The sequence below is a fragment of the Talpa occidentalis genome, unplaced genomic scaffold (genome assembly GCF_014898055.3).
Source record: "Talpa occidentalis isolate TD23 unplaced genomic scaffold, MPIMG_talOcc4v2.1 talOcc4.13, whole genome shotgun sequence".
Lineage (NCBI taxonomy): Eukaryota > Metazoa > Chordata > Mammalia > Eulipotyphla > Talpidae > Talpa > Talpa occidentalis.
Window position 1 is genome coordinate 12,937,718 of NW_023601322.1, and position 23,026 is coordinate 12,960,743.

Sequence of the window (23,026 nt, forward strand, 5' to 3'; positions counted from 1 at the left end):
TGTTCCCAAATTTATTTATAGATGCTAATACTGACCTATGGGAAAACAGTAGAGAAATAGCATTCATGTTCACTTTTCTTGCAGGAATTTCTCTTGAAAATTATACAAAGTGGTAGTCTTCAAAATCCCTTCAAATGGAGCATCCTAAGACTTTTCAAGGAAGAGTTTTAAGACACAGTTTTAAAATTTTGATTTCTGGATGCTAAATATACAAATGAACACCTTCCCTAAAACAATGGAGAGTAGAACTTTTCTTTCTTCTTTTTTTTTTTTTTAAAGATTTATTTATTTATACAAGGTACAGGCCAGAGGTACAGGAGGGTGAGAGAATTCACCAGAGACAAAGCGGAGAGCAGAACAGGCAGACAACCAAAATACACTGCTGAGGGGAGCAGCGGGAGTGACAGGAGAGGTCTGCCGCTTCATGTGGGAATCTCCCTGGCAGGCCGGGAATCGAACTAGCACTGCAGAGGCTGCGGACAGCTTCACAGCGCAGCGCTCAACCCGCTGCGCCACCAGGGAAGCCCTAGTACTTTTCTTTCTTTACGAAAAATAATCAATGGGCCTCCCTGGTGGCACAGCGGTTGAGCGCTGGGTTGCCAAGCTGCCCACAGCCTCTGCAGCTCCGGTTTGATCCCTGGCTGCTCCCCAGCCACCAGAGGAGGGTCCCACATGGTGCGCAGACCTCTCCTGCCACCCGCTGCTCCCCTCAGCAGTGTACTTCATCAGTTTGTCTGTTCTGTTCCCTGCTCTGGCTCTGGTGAATTCTCTCACCCTCCCTCTCTTCTAGCTGTACCCCAGTGCTTGGATGAATAAATAAATAAATCTTTAAAAAAAAATAAGAAAAATAATCAAGGATCTAAATTTCTACTTTTAAAGTTTGACAAGTATATTGGGATGATGGTCCATGGTTATCTAAATACATGGGTAATATTCTTTTGATTAAAAAGAACAATGCTTTTATTTTGAAATGTTCACAATTATTTTTAAATCAATATTCACAATATCCTCTTTTGCATATGTTTAAACTTACTATTAAAATGTTTAAGCTGTTAACAAAAAATGTGCAAGGTATTAATTATTTCTTGATACTCATTAGAGAGACAATGAGCAAAAAAGCTTGAAACACACCAAAGTAAATAAATCCTCACATGGTGTCAATAACCTCAGATACTCTAATGTCAAGATTCCAAATAAAGAACTATAAAATGTAAGTCCTAGGCATCTGGAGTAATCCAGAAAGGTGTGTCTAATTAAAGAGCTATTTATGGAGAGGTTGAGACTCGAGGAGGGCTCTCTGAAAGGAAAGCAGGGACCCTGAAGAGCCAGACAACAGATAAAAAGGCAGGAGAAGGAAAGTGGAAGTCCCAGGTGGAAGTGGTTTTCAGGTAATAAGCAGCTTGAGTTCAAGTTCAGGTTTTACTACATTTTTTGGGTGAGCCACTTTGAAGAAGTCTTCATTTGCATTTTGAAGAACAAAGAATAGGAAAGAAAAGTAACAGCATAGGTTAGTCTTCAAGAACTTTTCAACTAGGAATCTTGGAGCAGTAGGGTTTGCTTATGCTGAAAATCATAAGCTCTGGGGGTCTCCCTGGAGGCTCTGGGGGTTAAGTCTCAGGATTATAAAGATATCAGCAGCCACTGCGACATGTGTTCGATCCCTGGCCAGGGAGCTAAGTTACCCACATGGCGCAGGAGAGCTCTCCTGTCTCGCCTACTGCTTCTAACACTGACTCTGGTGAATCCTTTCACCCCCTCCACACCTCTGACCTACACCCCAGTTCTTGTATGCATAAATAATTAAAATAAATCTTTACAAAAATCATAAACTCTGGAACCACAGACTGTGCTGAGACATCTACCTGATTTCTTAGAGGTATGACCTCTGTAGGTCAACTAAATTTTTCTGTTCTGCTAGCTTTGCATGTAAAACAGAAGGATATCTACTTTAAGGAGTATTGTGAAGATTAATGATCAGATGCACAGAAAGAGTTTACAGTTGCATTCAAAGAATTAAGAATTAGTTACTTTATTATTGGTGGTGGTGGTGGGTAGTGTTCCTAAATACTCTTCATTCTCAATGTCAGTAGACATCCAAGCATTGGCTTTTTTTTTTTTTTTTTTTTTTTTTATATAGAGGCATGTTTTTTTTATTTATTTATTTTATTTGTTTGTTTGTTTTGTTTATACATGCACTGGGTACAGACAGAAGCGCGGGAGGGTGAGAGAATTCACCAGAGCCAGAGTGGGGAGCAGAGCAGGCAGAAGGACTGAAGTACACTGCTGAGGGGAGCAGCGGGTGGCAGGAGAGGTCTGCGCACCATGTGGGATCCTCCTCCGGTGGCCGGGGAGCAGCCGGGGATCGAACCGGCGCCGCAGAGGCCGCAGGCAGCTTCGCAACCCAGCGCTCAACCGCTGCGCCACCGGGGAGGCCCCAAGCATTGGCTTTTTACTAATCACTACTGAATATTTGTTGGATTAAGAACAAAAGAAAAATGGGGGAGAGCTAAGTGTTAAAGAAAGTTTTAATAATAAAAGTTACTGCGAGGGCTCCTTACTGTGACAGGAAAAGTAAATGACAATGATCTAGTAAAGTTCTCTGCTGTCATAACAAAGTCACATCTATCTTTTCCCCTTGCTTAAAGGCCAAAACCCCAAAAGAACGCATTGCAATTTGTTCTACAGAGAGTACCTTGTGATGTATTCTGCAAGATTATAGTTGATCTTCAAGATGACACATTTGCTAGAAACAATTCCTCGACATGGCAAGAACATTTTGAACTTACCAAAAGGAATTCTGACACCGAGGACCAAGGCCATCGTTATAAAATACCCTCACCTGTTATTATCACACCAACTAGAAAGCGGAAGACAGAGCTTGACACAAGTCCTCTGAGCTGTGATTGTCACTTTTCAGTCATTTAAAAACTGTTATTGAAAGATTTTTTAAATTACGGAGATAATTTATAATTCTTTAGGTGTGTTCTTTAAATATATATTCATTATATTAATTATACTATGTTTGTACATATTGTACAAATAATACAATATTAATACACGTATTAGAGAAAATGGCAACCCACCCCTCCCCCACCCCACTAACCCTTGCCTTTTCAAACCACATTGAGGAAAGGTGACATAGTTTTTTAGAAATTCTTTTATAAATTGGAAATTTTAACTTGAAATTAAACTTCATGTAAGCCTTCTATTTGAGCTAAAACTCAGGATAGATTCAGTCTTTTGAGATTTTTGTTAACAAGTAATACTCATTGAGAAGCAATAGAGAGTATTAGGTATTGTAAAACAAGTATGGGAGCAAAACAGGGGAGGGATGAACAGAAGGTAATAATGATGATGGTTCACATGTGATATGGTGGCAGGAAAACAATTTAAGAAAAATATTAAAATAAAATAAAATGAACAGAAGGTAATAATGATGATGGTTCATGTGTGATATGGTGGCAGGAAAACAATTTAAGAAAAATATTAAAATTAAAAAAAAAAGATTTACCAAAAAAAAAAAAAAACACACATTAAAAAAACCCCACAAACTTACAAGTATGTCTGGCCAGTGAGTAGTTGGATCCACCACTAGTCAAACCAAATCCCTCAGGAATCTGACTTGAGCTTCGAGGTCTGGTCAACAGTTTTGGAGGTTCAATTTCAGCACCAAATTCGGCTCCTATTACTCCTAGCAAAACAATAGCAGTAGCTTGTTTCCGTCTTTCTTCATAAGATGTGGAAATTTTTTTCATCTGTGGGACACTTGATAAGCAACCTGAAAAAACAAAACATTAGAATCTAAATTAAAACAAATATTAATACAAAGAAGACATGAAAATGTTCCTCTAAAATTGCCAAGGCCATTACATCTCAGGACACTGACACTGTGGTCAGGGGGCAGGAGATGACAGGGTGGAGGAGGGAATATTTATTATGAATTCATTTTAACAGTTATTTACTTTTACTAACTACTTCTTTTTGGGTCATTTCTGATAGCTGATAGTTTTAAAATGTCTATGTTATCTAAAATTTTAAATTCGTATTTTCTAGGATTAAAAAATTTCAGTTGTATTAATTGGGCTATGGATCCTTCTACATATTGTTTATTTGTGCCTTTGCTAATATTATTTTTCATGATCATTGATGAGTTTTGCTAGAAATATATAATTAATCAGATGTTTAAAAAAATACTTCTGACATTACTATGTCATTGCTTTCTATTTCACTAAATTCTGTTATTATTTTTATTATTTATCCTTCCACTTTCTTCAGACTTTCTATTTTCTCTATGTTTTTCTCTATTTTTAGGTTGAACACAACTCACTTATTTTCATGATTTGCTATTATGGTCAGTGCTGCCAGTGACAAAGTTAATATCCAATTTCCTCTTCTTCTTTAGCAACATCACCTCAATTTTAACTGACAAGCAATGTAGTTATATCCTTTCCATGTCCTTCCTGGAACCAAGGAAATCAGTCTAGCTCTTGGCTTTAAGATTTATTCATGTTATATTCGTAGTCCTTTTTGCTCATAGGATCCAAATGCCTACTCCTGGAAATGGTTTCAGTCCAGCTCACTGCCTTTCTATTCCATTACTTGTCCACAGAGATATCTATCTTCCTGAGCCTAGTTATGTCTCTTTGGTTTTCTATTTGTTTATTTTATCCATCATAGCTACACGTTAGATACAGAGGGATTTGAAAAGTGAACTTCTGGGGCCATCTTGATTGAAGGTCAGCTTTTTGTTCTTTCTAATATTAATCCATCCAGCTTTTCTGGCCTCTTTCAGTACTTTGCTCTATACATTAATTAAATCAATAGAACAAAGGGCCCTCAGAGCTCAGCATGCCAACCAAGAAATTAGCAGCAGGGACTTCTGCATACACTAATGCTTTATTTTGTGTCTTCATTTTGTTTTTCTTTCTGTTTTTTTGCTTTGTCATTGTACACTAGTAGTGGAAAGGAATCGCAAAGGAAGAGGCTAACGGGGTACCAAACCATGAAAGATCTTCTATGGCAAGTTGAAGACTTTTAGCTACAGTTAATGGAAAGCCATTGAATAACAATGTATAAGGTGGCAACAGTAGATTCATTCACGATTAGAAAGATCATGATAGTGGCAGTAAGACAGTGAATTGTGGAGTAAAAGACAACTTGTATCAAGTAGAACAGCAACAACAAAAACAACAAAAAAAACTTATGCAATGACCGTGGTGGAAAATATTAAGTACCACTGAGGTGGAAGGTCTTTCATTCCATCAGTTAGTCATCCAACACTTTAAAATCCATTGATTTTGGCTGTGCTGAAAAGCAGATTAGGGTATGGATAAGAAGACCTAGTTGAGTCTAAGAAATGGAAATGACAGGCTAGAACAAAGAATGTGAGCAGTGGAAAGGAACACCTGAGGAAAAAAAGTGGCATTATACTACTTAAGGAAAAATGGGAGGTTGGTTATTGTGGCATTGCTGTCCCCAAAAGGGTCTAATATTTTCCTCAATATGCCCAGAATAAGCCACTTCCATAAATGTCACTTTGATATGAGAACTAAAGGTCAATGAATTCTCTGTGAGCCTCAGGAAGTCTATTATCATTACTTTAAAAATATAGATTATTTTAAGAGCAGAGAAAGCCCTAGAGGCTGAGAGGTTTGTCCTTGTTTCAGTCATTTGTCCTATTCCTAAACAAAGGAGCAATCACTGTTGCCTCTTTTTATGACGAGAAGAAGGTAGTTGGGGTGTGGGTGTGGAAGGAGGTGTCTTATTCAGGTGTCGGTTATCCGTGAACATGTCCTCCCTGAGAATCTCATCTCTAATTCTGAGTAACAGGATGAAGACACCTCTCCCAAGTCATGTGAAGCTCCAGCCCCTCTCCTTGGTCCCCAGGTCTCTTAGCTCAGGCTATACAGCCCTGACCTACCCCCATTTTATTTTATAATTTATGCCCATATACAATCTCCATCCCTATGCTATTAAATTTTGGTCTTTTCTCCTACTAATCTGATATCAATTTTTCAGTCCAGCCTCGGAAGAATCCAGGTTGGAGGGGGGCAAGTTTTTGCTGGCACCCTAACATCTAGAAAAACTTAAGATGGTAATATGACAAGAATATCAATAGTTACTATTTATTTGGATTCCAAGAACAGTTTGGGGTAATTTAATACAAAAAGGATAATGGTGCTATTGCTGTGTTGTTAGTTTCTTACTTTTTTAAACAGAACTTTTAAATAAAGGTTCTGTTTATTTTCTACTAGTTTTTAAGCAGTGCATAGAAAGACAAATTTTAAAAAAAGTCTACAGAGAATAGATTCATCTTTTAAAATAATCTAATTCTCATAAAATTGTGGTTATTACTCATTTTCCCAATTTGTTTAATTTTGTATTGTATTCTTTTGTATAGTATTATTATGCAGGGCACTTTGCATTTTTGTTCCTCTGATATTATAAAATTACTTTATATCTTCCAGTATCATGACAAGTCATAGTTTGTGAATTAACATTTCTTATAAAAGCCTCCATTAAAATGTTTAAAAGTATTTAAGTAATAGTAAGTAATATCTTCTAACCTGACACCTCAGCATTCATTTCTCTCTTCATGTATTTTCTTCTAATTTTTAAAGAGGAAATGTTAGTAAAAGTAGTAGCATTTACAAGTTATTACAGATTCAAAGGATGACACTGATCTGTTACGGTTATAGTAACTAAAGTAGGAAAAACATCCTAAAAGCTTAACCATACTAAGAAGAAGAAAAAAAAATCAATAATCATTGCCTCTGTGTTTAGAGGGATGAAAATGGACCCGAATTCTAAACAAAGTGATATTTAACAGTTTGATAATCTATATCTCAGTACATGCATTTAAAACCAACTTTATTTATGTACAAGAGCAGACACAGGGAAGTAATAGCTGTGTGACAACATCTAGATTCATGTAGCATCTATTTTACTCTTTACATAGTATTCTTGAAACAGGAAGCAAACCAAGCTCCCCTCCCCCCCAAGTCTCAGCGAGAGCCTGCTCCATAACAATAGTTCAAAGGAAAGCTCTCTTCTGCAGTTGCACTGATTGTTCTGTCAGCTGACCTCTGCAGAAGGGAATTGCTAACCACTGCCTTGCTCCTTAGCTGACAAATGAATGATCGCAGCTCCATCTATTTTCACTATGGCTGCCTCTACCCCAGGTGCTCAGACAGAGAGCCCGGTGTGACATCTTAGATCAAGATGAATTGGCACAAACTCCTGATCCAAGATTGTTTTATACCATTTAATTTAGTTTCTTCCCCTGCTTGGATGAGCACAGCTCTGGTTATGGATTTCTATTCTAATGTACTGAAGCAGGCCCTGAAAGAAGCCAATGAAGCAGCTGCTGGAGCAAGGGACTGCAGGGATACTGATCAATAGACAAGGCACTGACCCCAGCCGTTCAGCCTCTGCAACGGCCACTGCTGAAGGGGGAGGGGCTCGAGGCACACATAGGCTGCCTCCAGTAGGAAATGAAACAACAGGGGCATTGGGAGAGTTCCACCTCCAACCCCCGGTCCCCCACCTTCTCCATGTTCCTTTTGTTTAATTACCTCAATCTTGTCTTAACTCCAGCTCCTTGGGAAGGAGCTAAGACTTTAGGGGAGTTTTAATAATATACTTTTAAAACAGCTACTTGTAAATTTTTTCCTGAAGCTAAAGGAAGAATTTTAACAGGTGCCCTTGGCTAAGTGGCCAAAATATGAAATCTTAATTAGCTGTCCAGTCCATCACTTGGAATCAGTTAAAGTTTGGCCTGGGCATAGGCTCTTAAGAACACTATCCAACTGGCTCTGAACACTACTGATGTTGAAATTCTATGGGAGGGAATTTTTATCAGAACAGAGATCTGAAAAGATGAGAGTTCTTTGTTAACAAGGGATGAAGAGCAAGAAATGTCTCCCCTAAAAGACAGAATCTGACTAATGAATGTTTAAGGTACACCCCCATCCCTAATACTCTGCTAACACAGCAACATCTGATTCTTGAATTCTTCAGATTTGGAAACATTGAAAATGATGGGCGTTGCCTGTACTTTCTCTTAAATAACAGAAAATATATGCAATTAGCTGCAGTGCTTACCTATTAAAAAAACTAACAAAACCTGACACCCAAATGGGAGATTTTGAGATATTGAAAATAAAAGAATTCTGGAAAAGTGGACCTTTCTACAGTCCCATTTGTCTCATAAAAATTTGGTATTTTTTCACAGAGATGCGCCTCCATTTAATCATGCTAAAGGGTGACATGGAGATCCATTTTCTTGACAGGACGGTTGATCACCCTATCACAGCAAGAAAATTAATACTTGCTAGCCCTGTGTGGAAAACAGAAACTACAGGCAATGGTAAAGGACATTAAAAACAACAACAACAACAACCACCTTTTTTAAGTTGCAAACAAGACTTGTTTTGTGTGAAAACAATGTGATTCTTCACTACTGGGCCACTTAAAACAAAACACGAGCTATTGGTTTTATTAAAAACAATTCTTTAATTCATACAGGGTTTCTCAAAAGTACATAATTGTCTTTAGATTTAGCATAATTGACTCTAGATTTACAGGAACAGGGGTAAACACTTTACTTACAGCTTAACTAGAACATAGGTAAAATATTTGAGAAGTTTAAGCTATTTAAAGGGCTGTAAGATATTGATTACTTCATTTAAAAAGCAGTCAGAGAGTGCAACCAAGAGGTCAAGATAAATTTAACAGTTTGAAGCACTTTACTAAATAACTCTAAAGATCATGTTAATTGGCTTTGTGCAAGTTCCAGGATAAAATTAATTTTATCCTAGCTTACAATAAAAGGATTAAAAGACATATTAAGTTCTTCAGTTTTAACTGGAATAGGAATCAATGGATTTGAATTAAAACGAAAGGCGGTTTTATGAGCGATGGACTATCAGCAGATATTTTATATCTGTTATTCATCTTAGACTGAGGGAACTCTTATTGTAGTAAGTAGTAAAACCTTGGACAAGGACATACCACCAACTTACCCCTCTGAAAATATACTTTACAACTGTGTGATTTGACATGGAAAAAAACTGTTTTCAAACATTAGATTCTTTGTTTAGGACTGAGTACCAGAATGCTTTTTTTATAATTGCTTGATGATACAATATTGAAAATTCTGGTAAAAATTGAAATGATGTACTTAAATTCAGTCACAATTCATTTCAAGATTATAACTACTGTATTTAAAACATTTAAAAATTATATCACAAACATAGCATTAGGAGTTTTTAAACCCAAAACCTGACATTAAGATTGGTTTTAGCATACTAATTTTATGCCAGAAGCTTCTGCCAACTGAGAGAGTCCAAGTGACATTCTCAATGAAATGAATACTTTCTGAGTTTGATATAAATTTCATATACCTTAAAACATCACTTTGGAATTTCAAAACTCTCCATTTATGCATAATAAATTAAAATAAAATTTTAAATGTTTTTTTCTTTACTTTTGTATTGAGTAATCTATTTGAGAATTTTATGTACAGAAAAAAAATTGCTTTTACTATGCTCTGTCTAGCAGAGTCAAAAATGCATTGTGTATTAAATAAGACATATTCTTATGTATTAATAGATAAATGAATTAGACTTTACATGAATGATTAGAAAAAGTAAGTTGTGAGATGTCACTGCAGAAAATTAAAAAGCAGTATGTGGAGACTATTTAAAATGACAGTTTGGATTAAGTCAGACAATAGTTTTTATTATGGCTCTTTACTTGTTTTATTTCCAACAAAGTATATTTACTAATATTAGATGTTGATTAATTATTAAAGAACAAAAGTAAATTTAGCACTGTTTATAATGTCGCCATACAATCAGAATATTCTTAGCCTATATTTCAAAGCTTTACAAATGTTAGTAAAACTACAAAGGATTTCTTTGGATTTTCAGACCAGTAAAATTTTCCTCCAAATGTTCATTTTTATCTTTTCTTGGCCCCAAGGATATTTTAATGTAATGTGACACAGTATCAGCATGTACTGACTATAAAAAACGTACAAGGTTGTAGATGAGTTTCAAATAGTACACGACAGTAAAGCATGTCTGATTTTAATACATTGCTAAATATAAACAGAAGCATCTAAAAGAAAGTAGATATTCAAAAATGAGTTTAGTTCAAATTGTTTTATAGATGTCCTTTAATCAAAATAACTTCAACTTGCCCTACATTTTAAATTCACATGCCTGGTTGCATGGCAGATATTAACAATTTAATTTTAAAAATGCCTTTTTAATTATTGTTATATGGTACTAGTCATAGATGTTATCTTTACATATACATACATTATGTTTACATAATTCCATGCACACCATAAATATATAATATGCTTAATTATGGTACAAGACATTAAACTTTAGTGATCAAAAATGGTATTTTTGGATTTTTCAAACGTTATCTGTGTTTTAGAATCATAATGAAAAAAGTATTGGTCATCAGTGGATTTTTCACAGTGTACATGAACTGTTTCCATATGTTTGATCCTAACATTTTCCATGTCTACTGGCTAGTCTAGGGTTGCTGAAATCTGATAAAGCACGCTATAAAAATGTCAGTTTTTACCAGGTATGTAACAGTAGTGATCCAAAAATGTTTTGTTAACAAGGCAAAAAAATCTCAAAAGTGAGTGAAAATCTAATATTAACTCATTTTTTTAAATTTGGTTTTAAATTTTATAAAATTCTACAGTCGTCTACTAACTTTGTTCCAATTATCCAATATATTCCAATTCTTCAAAGATGAATTTGACAACCCAAGGTGTGCAAAAGGACTTCAAGACCTCACTCTCTTGGACATGAATCCAGGTAAGCTTGTAAGGAGGATCTGTGGGTCTATGCCATTATGCAAATAGATGGGACTAAGTTCCTTTTCTTAAAGCCAGTGCTTTATTTTCATTTGTTGGTACAACTTATAGCAGTACAAACTCTGTAATATTTATAAAATATGTCAAATAAATTTTGATCATATATAAAAAAACTTGAATTGCAGATGGGTATATGACCAACATGTACATTTCTATAGTGCACCTGAAGTCAATAAAATAAAATGTGCACATTTTTTGAATCTTCTTTTCTACCTCCTGGGGGAAAAAGATGAACTGATTAAAAGTGACAGTCATGGGGAACTTGACTATTTATTTCCAAACTTTCACATTTTTTATTGAAGCCAGTGTGTGCGTGTATAAAAACTTTCAGTATTTACTCTGCTACCAGTATAGGCATTTCTTCCACTGCATAAAAAACATATTGCAGCTGCTTTGTGACACGTTTACCAGTGTTTTTTCCTCTTTCCTACTGGCAGAACATACGGAAGTTGCTCCCCAAATCTATGAGGTTCTTGATGCTTGAGTAGCTGCTGCACTATTTATCCCCTATGTGGAAACTGAAGTAAACAAACTCGCTATTCATTTGTATGTATGCACGATAGCCCCCTGCTGGAACATAAAAGGCTCTGCAAATGCATGCATCTTGATGCTGCTGCTGATCAAGTCATTTTGTAATAATGCGTCTCCCACGTAAATGTATTGTGTATGTGCATTTGACAACATATACTAAATCCATTTCCACAAAGTCAGATCCAAGTAAAATAAATGAAAATTCCAAAAATATTTTCCTTTTCAAAGGAAAGTTCATATTATCACTATCTTGGGAATATGAAGATTATTTTCATAATTGAAACCTTAAGCTTTCAGATCAACTTGTTTCTTCTTCATGTAACTTGCCACAATGTCTTATTCTTCATGCAGACAAGCTCTACACCTGCTTTTCTGTGATCTGCATTTTCTTATTGTCCCCTTATTCTCTAACTAAACATCAAAATGTCATTTTCTCTTTTACTGCAAACAGTAAAAGAAATGCAGATATTTTCTGCTTCGGAGAAAATTACATATATAAGAAATCTATGTAACAGAAAACCTTATAGTTAATCATTATCAAAAATTGTTCAGCTCTTTTCACTTTAACGTTCAAAGGTGAATGAATCTGAGATATAGATCAAGTTCTAAGAACCACAAATCATAACATTAAGAAGACTATTATTAGTTTTTCCATGAGAAAAAAAAACACTATTTCAGAAAATAGTAGTGGCTTGTAAAATTACATAAAACTAAAAATACAGCAAAACATTTTCATCATTAATCTTTTCCATACAGTTAATTTCCAGAAAAAGACAACTTTTGCAATGAGATTTAGTTGTAAAAATAACAGAGCAGACACAATAGTGTATTTCTTTAAAAGATCAAAAGAAACTTAACACTTGATGAATTTTCGAATATATTGTATGACGAATTTACACCTGTGCGTTACAGAACAGAGACTGTGGACACGTTGTCTGATAAACTGAGAAAGCCTTTACTGGATTTGCTTAAAAATAATTTCACAAAGATAAATCTCTCTAACAACTCAGTCATATAAAATGAGAGTGAAAAGTATAACTGCTTGCTGTATTTTTGAGAAGTTAACATGTACACCTGTCCATTTATAAGAAGTATTCATTTTCTCAATTACTACACATTTGATCACAAAATAAAACAATAACATGCAGATGAAGTTTTTTAAAAGGTGTGTTTGCAGTGAATTAAAACTTCTCAGGAATTTCTTGCTTTCTTTTTTCTCAGTAGATTACCTTATAATGTTATCTCTCATTTTGATGAATGATTGCCTTAAATTTTCACTTTTTTTTTCTTTCTGTAGTATATGTAAGAAGTAATGGAGCACAGTTATGGGCAACATAATATCTTGGGAATCAATGGTCACAGCCTTGAAGCAATAGCAGGTCTGGGAAAAGTGGGTATACCCAAAGCAAAGTTTTATAGCAAAGACTTTAAGAGCCCAGTTCACCATTAGCTGAAAAATATAAGACTTTGCCTTCTGAAATTATCCTGTGAGTTATGAAAGTTTGATCTAGATTAACAAACAGAACAACTCCTAACAACTAAATAAATAAGAAACTGAAAGGAAAATTATTTCAAAATTTAAAGGAGAAATAAAATATCAGTGAGAAATAAGTAGAAATATGTAAAAAACATTAAAGGAGAAATAAAAAGGTTACAGACAATTTTAAATTTACAAATCACACTGATCATCAAGAAAGCAAAGTTTTGAGAAAGAAAAAGACAAATAAGCAAAAATGAACCAAACATTAAGGCTGAAGGTATAAAGATACTGACAAAATAAAGCACAGCCTTAAACATCCAGAGATTTCTAAGTTGCTTCAGAGAACATGAAGAAATAGTTTGAATCACTCTTAGCTGCAAGGGTTTTCATTTCGGACCCTGTTACATGTGTGTGCTTTCATCAGTTTAAGTTACATGGAGAAACAAGAGTTACGTGCACTAATGATTATCATGCATTATTTTAAAATTATTTTACATTTCCCATTTTATGATGGAGATAGTCTATCAAATTGATTCTTGCTATTAGGTAAATGATTTTTTCACACTCTTTTTTTTGGTTTATATGATTTATTTTATACCTCCCCGAATAAGCATATATATATTAAAATTTACTAATGGTTCCTCTTATGTAAGTATTTTATATGGTTTCCCATCAATTAGTTAATTTCATCCATAAATTGAATCTGAGTGTCTGTCTTGCACATACCAAACTAAAACAGCGTTGGGCCCTTGAGCCTTTAACCAAAAAAGGTATAGTGCATACAGTTAAAGACCTTGGATAGCTACATCACTGATTTATTATGACCATGGATTTGGAAGAGCTATCATCTCTGAAATGAACGCTAAAAGAATTTAATATTAATTTTAATATTTTAACCTATATATGCATATAGTCAGATACTCGGGTTTGTAAAATGTTATCCTATTTTATAAGATTGGTTTTTAATAAAACTTATTTCTGCTCCATAAAACATAATCATTTCCTCAAAATTCTGTCTGCCTAGTTCAAATATTAGGTTACTCAGAAGTTGACTCAAAAGATAGTTTTATAACTATCATCTTAATTAATCTTTTATTAACATAACTGCTATATGTAAGAATCAAGAAAATATATGTATACAGATATTGGGTAAACATATATATTCAGAATGACTCTTAATTGTACTTAACTGCCTTCAGACATTTTGGCAGAAAATAAGGAACACAGAATCAAGAAAAGAGGAATGTTTGTGAGAATTCCTACCCACCTTGGCCCAAGACCATGAATTGCCATAGAAGGTTCTACTCAGGCAGGTAGAGAACAATCCAAAACAAGATTTTAACATGTTCTCAAATAAAATGGTTTCTCTTATTAGCAAAAGAAAACAATTGAATAATTTCTCTAATTCCTTATCTGATGTTAATTTCTACAAAATACTCAAGCATTGACTTAGGAGAAAATGTCCTCAAAATGTCAGATATTCTCCAATTAAAAAAAAAAAAGACAAATTCCATCTACTTATGTAGTAGACTCCCCATCTACTTCTGTACATAACTTCCTAATGCTCTACTGACATAATTATAAGCCTTCTACAACCACTTTGCAAATTCCTCCACAAAAACAATCAACCATTAAGAATTTAAATGGAAAATAAAACAAATCAGAAGTAGGAGTGCGTAAAATACCTCTGAAGTCCAAGGTTAGATTACTGGGAGTGGGGAATATTAAAATTTGGGGGGAGAAAAGGAACAGAGAGCTCTTCTAATCAAACCAATACCCATATTTTATAGATAAGGAGGTTAAGTAGGTTAAGTGTTCAAGTGACAAGGTGAAGGGCACAAAGAGTGGGCACTCATGGTAACATCATTTCGATTGATCTCTAGAATCTTCATTGAACTGTAAGTCAGTGTTTGTTGAATAGAAACTAGTTAATATTTGATTAAAGATAATTCTCTATTAAGTGTTCAAGATAAATCTCAATTAGGTATTTTCAAATCCTGCAAAATTAAAAATGTTTCTTAAAAAACAAGTGAGCAAATAAAATTTACAACAGAAAAAAGTCTTAAAATAGTTCTTGAGCCATAGCATCTGATTATATTTATATATCTATATATATTTTAATGAGGTCTATCTATAACAAATGTAAAAAAAATTGAAGTACTCCGTAAAGAAAATGCAGTAACTACATATAAAATTGGATTTTATATGAAATATATATGTGGAATATGGAGAACCACTGAAAAAATATGAAGCACTGAGTATAGCCATCATTACTATTCAAACACTGAATAAACAATATATTATTTTTCTACAGGGTAATAAAATCAGCATGCTATCCCACAACAACATCGTCAATATCCAAGAAGGAAAATTTCTTCAAATACAATATATGGAGGAAAACACTAATTAAAACTTATAACATTAAGTTTTTAGTAACCTCTACATAAGTCTCCCCTTAAGTTATATTTACTGTAAGTTCACATGGACAAATATGTTCCGAACTCCCGTACTGCACTCCAGACATTGCTAATGGATTCATGATCACTTCCGAAGTTCATGTTGTAATATCAGACAATAGCTTAGAGTCACCATAAGGGTTAAGACAATCATTTTCTACTGCATACTAGTGCTATTCTAAGCCGATAGTGTGTTTAAATCCACACCAATGAAATCAATACAGTACTGTTCTATTCAAGGTGAGACCAAATAAACCTGTCTGAAGCTTTGAGAAATAGGCTTTGCAGTATACTTTGAGTGCTAAATGCCTTTCAGTCTAGAGATCTGTCATTAAATAATCATTAGCCATCATTCACTCTTCCTAAAAAGCTTAACATCTAAACTTGTTCAGCATCCACTAAAGCATTAGTATAGACTACCAAGTAAGCACTCATTAACACTTAGGGATGCTTCAACCACTGTTTAACTGTGCACTCTCATGCCAAAAATATCCCCAAATATTCATACATATTTACCACTGTATTAGAGGACAATTTACAGAGATGATTAGTAAAAAGGACATCAGCACAATGATCAGCCTCTTTTGTATAACGCAGGGCAACAATGAATTGTTTTTCCTATCTGATTTATTTAGATAAAACCTGATATCTTTCCTACAATTCAGTATCATATATAACTCAGTATCACACGTAAGTCAAATAAAATCAAGTTAATCACAATAGAGAATTCATGAAGAAGCAATCTTGGCTTTGATCCTGAATGTATTTTAAAACATGTTTCTTTTATCAATGCTAAGCTTATCTCACTTTTAATATAAGACCATCTCATTTGCTGAATAATCAACTGTAATGAACCCTGCATTGTTTTAGATATCGTGAGGTAGAGTAAAAAGTAAGATATATCTACCTTCTTTCTATTACCAGGGAGATTAAATAAATAATATAGAATCATATGCATAAATTTGATGGTCAAGATAATTTTCTTTGTGCCTATAAGAAGTTATTTCTTGTATGCTGTTATACCAATTCTCCCAATTTCAAGCTAACATTAATGAAAATGTAATTTCTGAAAGATTAATTCATTTTTAATTTTTAAAAGCTCAAATAAAAATAGTCAGATCCTTATGAACTCCTCCACAGTTTTACAACTAATTAGTTTGCATTTCAATATGGATTTCAATCTAAATGAGAGTCATGATAGTATAGTAATATTTTATTTAACAGGATGACACTTGATATTTTCCCAGAAGTATTTAGATAGCTACAAACATAAGGATTCTTTTAGCTGTTAGGTACTATTAAATGCCAAATATACATAGTATAAATATAAATTGTACGAGTTGGAAAACCTCCTATCACTAGTATTCAAATTCTCAACCCACTCAATCTATGACTTTTTCATTTTTCTATCAATACCCCAATATAAAGGTTCAATTGCTAAGATATGACAAGTGCAGTATTACTTGGATAGTTTGGTAAATGTAACATTTTATCTTTCAATTTATAAGACATTTTAAGGTTCAGAAATTAAAGGAGGTAATATATAACCAAGCCTCAAATTTAATGATCAAATTTTCCCTTAGATACCACACTGAAAATACAATTTCAGTATACTATGAAATATAAGAGGTTCATTCCTTTTCACTTGGTAAGGTCCATCAATATTGAGCAATCAAATAGCTAAAAACAAATTAAAAATACAAGTTTTACAATTTGATAGTTTGCCAGAAAATGCTTTTTCAAAAATGTAAAATTTACAAAATTTGTACCACTGAACATGATTTTGACCTTGCCTTGAAACAGGTAAACTCATTTATAATTTCTGGTAAATTCTCATTTTTTAATCTACAAAACAGTACTGGGAAAGTCAGCACGACCCGACAAAGTGTTTTCATCCCTTTCAAAATCTGTGCCAAGAATCTCTCGCTGACTATGGAATCAATAGTTATACAATCTTCACTAAATTTTAAGTAATAGGTTTTGCTTTTCTATCATTATAATTATTTAATAATTTAAAACTAAATTTATTATCTCTCAACTAAACATAGCCTTATTTTCTCAAAGATAAAGAAAGAAAAGGGATTTATTTACCATTCCTAAAAACACAGTTTTGTATTTACTAAACAACTATGTTATGAAAAAAGAAACAAAATTTTTTTTTCCAAATAATTCATGTTTTTAAAGATATGTTAGATTAACTGTTAATACAAAATCATGATCAATAAAAGCAATTCATTCTTGACTCTCAAATCTCACTGGGCATAGGTGAAACTTCAATAAAACTGGTACTGCTCTGGATTTTACATTTTGAAGCATGATTACTATTTTATTGAAAAGTATATAGGAGTAATGTAGTACTTTAAATTATAGTTATTTTGAAACTAAGTTGCAACTTACACTGACTCTTTATGAATAGACTAGGTTCTTATTGGAAATCAATTGGAAGGCAGGTAAAATCAGAAAGCTATGGTTACCAGAATATCAATAAGAGATATAGCAATATCCAATTCTCCATCTTATGCCAAAATAAAAAGAAAACAGAATATACTAAAATAAAATATATTCTTGCAAGCAAATGTTTAATATGCAAAACATATTTTAATGCCAATATATATCATCTGAAACACAATAAAAATTTCATTATTTTTCCATCAAAATTAATATTATCAAAACTTGACTTCTTTTTTTTTTTTAAAGATTTATTTATTTATGCAAGAACTGGGGTACAGGCCAAAGGTGTGGTAGGGTGAGAGGATTCACCAGAGACAGAGCAGGGAGCAGAACAGGCAGACAACCGAAAATACTGCTGAGGGGAGCATTGGGCAAGATGTGAGAGGTCTGCTGCGCCATGTGGGTCTCTCCCTGGCAGGCCGGGAATCGAACCCACACTGCAGAGGTTGCGGACAGCTTCACAGCACAGCGCTCAACCTGCTGCACTACCAGGGAGGACCCCTGACTTCATTTTTTTATTTTTCATTTGAACTTCCTAAAAACTAACAACTACACTAAAATGTAAGGACCTAAGATAGACAAGTTAAGCTTTATCATTCTTCTAATATTTAATTAATATAGACATTAGGTAAATGAGAATTTTTTCCCAAAAAGTACTGAAACTGCTATGTGAAATTTAAGAACTGACTGTATAAAATTAAGGGAAAAATATAAGTGAGAGTTCATCAAAGATATATTTAAACATCACTCCACATAAAATTAATGTAAAAAGCCAAACTTACAACATAAATGTTACTTGTGGAATACCTTTACAATATATCACATGGTGAACTTATGTTTTTATGTTACTAAACCAATGTAAGATCAAAATATTCATATGAAAAAATAAAGTATATGGAGTTCCAAGATATAAAAACACAATAGGTAACAATAGTAAAGCACTTCAGAAAATATACTTCAGCTTTGCTTCTGAATTTTTTATTCCCTGCTCATGCATATTTACGTACAAATTATCTAGTTTCTATGCTAGGCTTATTTGGAAAAAAGCTTATAATATAAATAAGTATAAATTTATAGAATGTACTAGCACATGTTAATAATCCATCCCATTTAGTCCTAAAAACAGCAATTTAGAAAAAAAAAAAGAGAAATGCACATATCGAAAGGGAACAATAATCACTGAAATATTTTTTATAAGAAAGTACTGAAAGAATCCAACAATGGACCTCTTAGTGTAATGTAGTGGTTACATTACACTTGAGGCTATTAAGCATGCATTCCTTATCCTAATTAAATGTTCAAAATGGCTAGATTTAATTTTCATAAGAGAAATCAATATTATGATACAGTTTTTCTTCAAATATTTTCCAAAACCCATACACCTAAACACCTTCTCTTTCCTGAAGGGACTACAGCACAAAATCAGTGGGTGTTTGAAATTTGCTACCAACGGTCCTGTTCAGAAATGAAAGGCCAACATTATATTAAAAAAAAAAATGAAACCACAAGTGAGTAGCAGAATTAGAGCAGGCCCACTGCATTGTAGCAGCTCAATACTCCACTGCTCGGCTGCTGGAGGAACTCCAGAGAGTTAACCTGGTGTGATAAAAGACTTGACAAAGCAATTCTGACTGTGCAGCAATGCTAAGTTGTGGACTAATACAAGAACGGGAGGCCCAAATCGCTGTCTTTCACCACGCGCAATTTACACATGGCTTTATCAATAGCCTTAGTGCTGAATACAGAACACACTCTATTTGGCTTTCAGTCAATTAAGCTTTAAGCTGTCAGCAAACAAGACTTTTAAGTTAATTTTGAATCACCACGAATCAAGTTGAAGGTTGTGAAAGGGCGGCTCACATGCCGGCATGAAAAAAGGCAGTTTAATTGCCTCTGAATAGCTATTATATGCTGCAATTGGCCTATTGAATCTTAGATGATCTATTTATTTATCAAAGTGCAACCATCAAAGATTAGTAAAAGAGTGAACATTATGAATTATACATTCCCTATTTTGCATAAGAAACTGATGCCTTTGGCTATGGTGGAAAGAATTCATATTTTTAAAGCATACCTTATTTTTTAATGCATATTTTGGTGAAATGGAAAATTAGCAACACTGAGTAATCAGCATAAAAATAGAGCATTTCTAGGAAAATAAAGGCAAACTTTTTTGAAACGATAACATTTGTTACCATAAGGTGTTTTCATATATTATTGACATAAAATTGATGATTTAGAAAGCAAATACTCCTTTTTAAATGTTCACACTATAAATGCTCATCAAATAAAGTCAAAAAAGTTATAAAATTGAATCAAGTCTGAGTTTTAAAAACATAATAACAGAATTCCTTAGATTGATCGCACCATTAATTGTGTGAAGGGAAACAACACAGGATGTATCATTTTAATAAATATTATTTTAAATAAGACAGAGGCGTTCTCAAGAAAATGACATCATCAAATTAAAAGGATTGTTATATTCCTGATAACTGCATAACATTTTTTAAAGACTGTAGTTGACCACAATCCTAATCAGTTTTTGCCTGAAATTATTTTTTCAATTGCACGTCCTCTGTTTATTATTATAGGGTTACTCATGAGTGCTGGATGCGTATATTGATTTTTTTATTAGAAGAGAGCACTGAAGCATTAGGTGGGGAGGGGGGGATGCTCAGATTTTATAAACAGATATAAACGGAGATCAAATTTAGGGATGGTGAAACAAACCATTTTGCTTTGGCTGGAACGAGCTATGGGTCTTTTTACATGTTAGTCCTTCAAGAAAAAATATTTTGAGCTATACACTCGTGGTTGATTTACATAGGAAAATCATATGGAGATTAATGGCTATAAAGTATTAATGGTTTATAAGAATTTGGATAGAATACGGGTTAATTTTAGTATTCCCTCAAGGACAGTCACATATTCTTGGAAGCTTAGACCCATCAGCTCTGTATTTCCAGTCAGTGGAGGCTGTGGGCTTGGGAATCAGTCCTGACTACCATCATTCCAGGAACTACCACATATTCACAGGCCGAAACTCAGTGAGAGTATGGAAATCCTTTCTCCTCTCTTCTCCCATCCATTATTTTAAAATAGTTTTTTTTTTCATTTATAGTCACAAAATATAATCATTTACTAGATACTCCTTACAAAAATCAATGCTACTAAAACCATAAATACAAAGACATTAGAGAATGACTTCTAAGTGAAATCGGGAAAGGAAACAGATTAAGTGTAAGAATCAGACTTCCCAAGATAAAACAAAGCAGAAACCATGTGAAGAAGGAAATTCTTGTCATCTTGAAGAAGGACTAACAGAGACTTCTTTGTATTGAGTGGTCTTTGCACATCTCCAACTGTCTTCCAGTATTTTATATATTCATACAGGACACAGGCTGTTCCAATCACCTTCACATCACTCCCACAAACACCCACTCATTCAAGAAGGGAGGAGATATAATAGGGAACTAGATAAATGAGGCTCTTTCTGTATCTTACATTTAGGAAAGAAAGGTAAACACACTGAGATATACCTAGAAAACACAAAGTGTAATACTGTGACAAACCAGAGACTGACACAGAAAAAAAGGATGAAAACAACTAACTTTGGACAAAGGATTCAGCAACAAGGAAGTTGAAGCACCGTGCTGACATAGGTTGTGCAAATCGAAGCACTAGAAGTAAAGGAGGTGGGAGGCAAACCCTGGCCGGCTAAGTCTACAGTCAATACTTTTAACCACTACTTCAAAGAAACACTCAAAATCAGGTATGATATCCCCTTCCCTAGCTCTTAATAGAAAAGCAAAGTTAAATGAACAAATAATTAACAAGGGAAAATACAATATTTTTCATTAAGCAGGAGCCTCAACACTAAGAACATCATGGATTCTCAGAGGAAGCTGACCTCAGATGGGAGAAGGTTAGTTCTCACAGAGGAGGTGCCATTTGAGAAAGGTCTCCGAAGTTTGGACTTTGGACAAAAGAAATGGGGTTTCATCTAAAGAACAAGAAGCTAAAGCACAGAGGGCTGTACCAACCATCAAAGCATTCCTGGTCCTGCAACCCACCCTCTAGGGCATCATTTTTGCTACCCTCTTCGCGGTTCTGCCATGCTATTACCTTCTCACATTCTATTGTGGAAGAGCAAAATAGGCCTCCCCAAAATATGGCACTCTGGCATATTGATTATTCTGAATTAAAGTTACTCAAGAAACAGCCAGTAAGAAGATCACGCTAACCCTCTCTATATACCCAAAGGCAGGAAATTAATCCCCCATGTGAAAGGCACTCTCCCGGTCCGAGAGGTAGAGATCACTAGAAGGGAATTTAGCACCAAGAAGACTGTGGAAACAAATCCTCCTCCTTTTTAAGTTTACTGCCCCACACTTAAATTTCTTTGTCTTGTCAATTCTTTACAAATTAATTGTTTCCTTATAAAACATGTATAAAATCTGGCTGCCACTGCCACGTCCTTAGATTTCATATCTTGGGGGGCTCCCATACATGCAAAATTAAAATTGTTTTTCTCCTGTTAATCTACACTTTATTACAGGGGACCTAGAAAATTAGAGGGGAAAATTATTTTCCTTCCCTACATTAGGCAATACATTAATTTCTTATTTATTTGCTAGCCCCCCCATACATACACACACACACACACATACACACACACAATCACTTCCATCTGCAGAATGTAAACTCCATAAGTATAGGGATTGAGATTTCTGTCATTTTGTTCACAGATATTGCTATAGGACCTATATAAATGTCTGGCACATGGATTCTAAGTAAGTATTTGATGAATTAATGAGTAAAGCACAACAGCTCAAGTCACATACAGAAACAGGATCCAGTTTGCTTTGGTCCAAGATAGAGACTTATAAAGCAATGAGAGCAAGCCAGGCCTGGAATGTAGTTTTAGGTTACAGAGCTCTTGAATACCAGCCTAAGGGGACTGAACTCTATTCTAAAAGCAATGGAAAGGCAGCAAAAATTTTTGAATCACTGGTGGGTTGTTAGGAACGTCAATTGGCAACTGTATATTGCTGAGATTTGAGGTATGAGACAATAGATACCAAAAGCTACAAACTAGGGTAGCAGCAGTGAAAACAGAAAAGCTAGGGGGCATAAGAGGGTGAGTCAAACATAATTTGAGGTGTCAAATTTGGGTGAATGGTACCATTGATGAAAATGACTTCA

The 23,026-nt window shown here is 34.2% G+C and overlaps 1 protein-coding gene across 2 annotated transcripts in view; it reads right to left on the reverse strand.

Moving 5' to 3' along the window:
- The window catches only part of WDR7 (WD repeat domain 7), a 286,826-nt gene that overhangs the window by 113,569 nt on the left and 150,231 nt on the right, over window positions 1-23,026 (reverse strand). For both annotated transcript variants that reach the window (XM_037508477.2, XM_054694021.1), the window contains one exon: window positions 3,557-3,778. In XM_037508477.2, coding sequence (XP_037364374.1) covers window positions 3,557-3,778 — 222 coding nt within the window. The remainder of the gene's footprint in view (window positions 1-3,556; window positions 3,779-23,026) is intronic.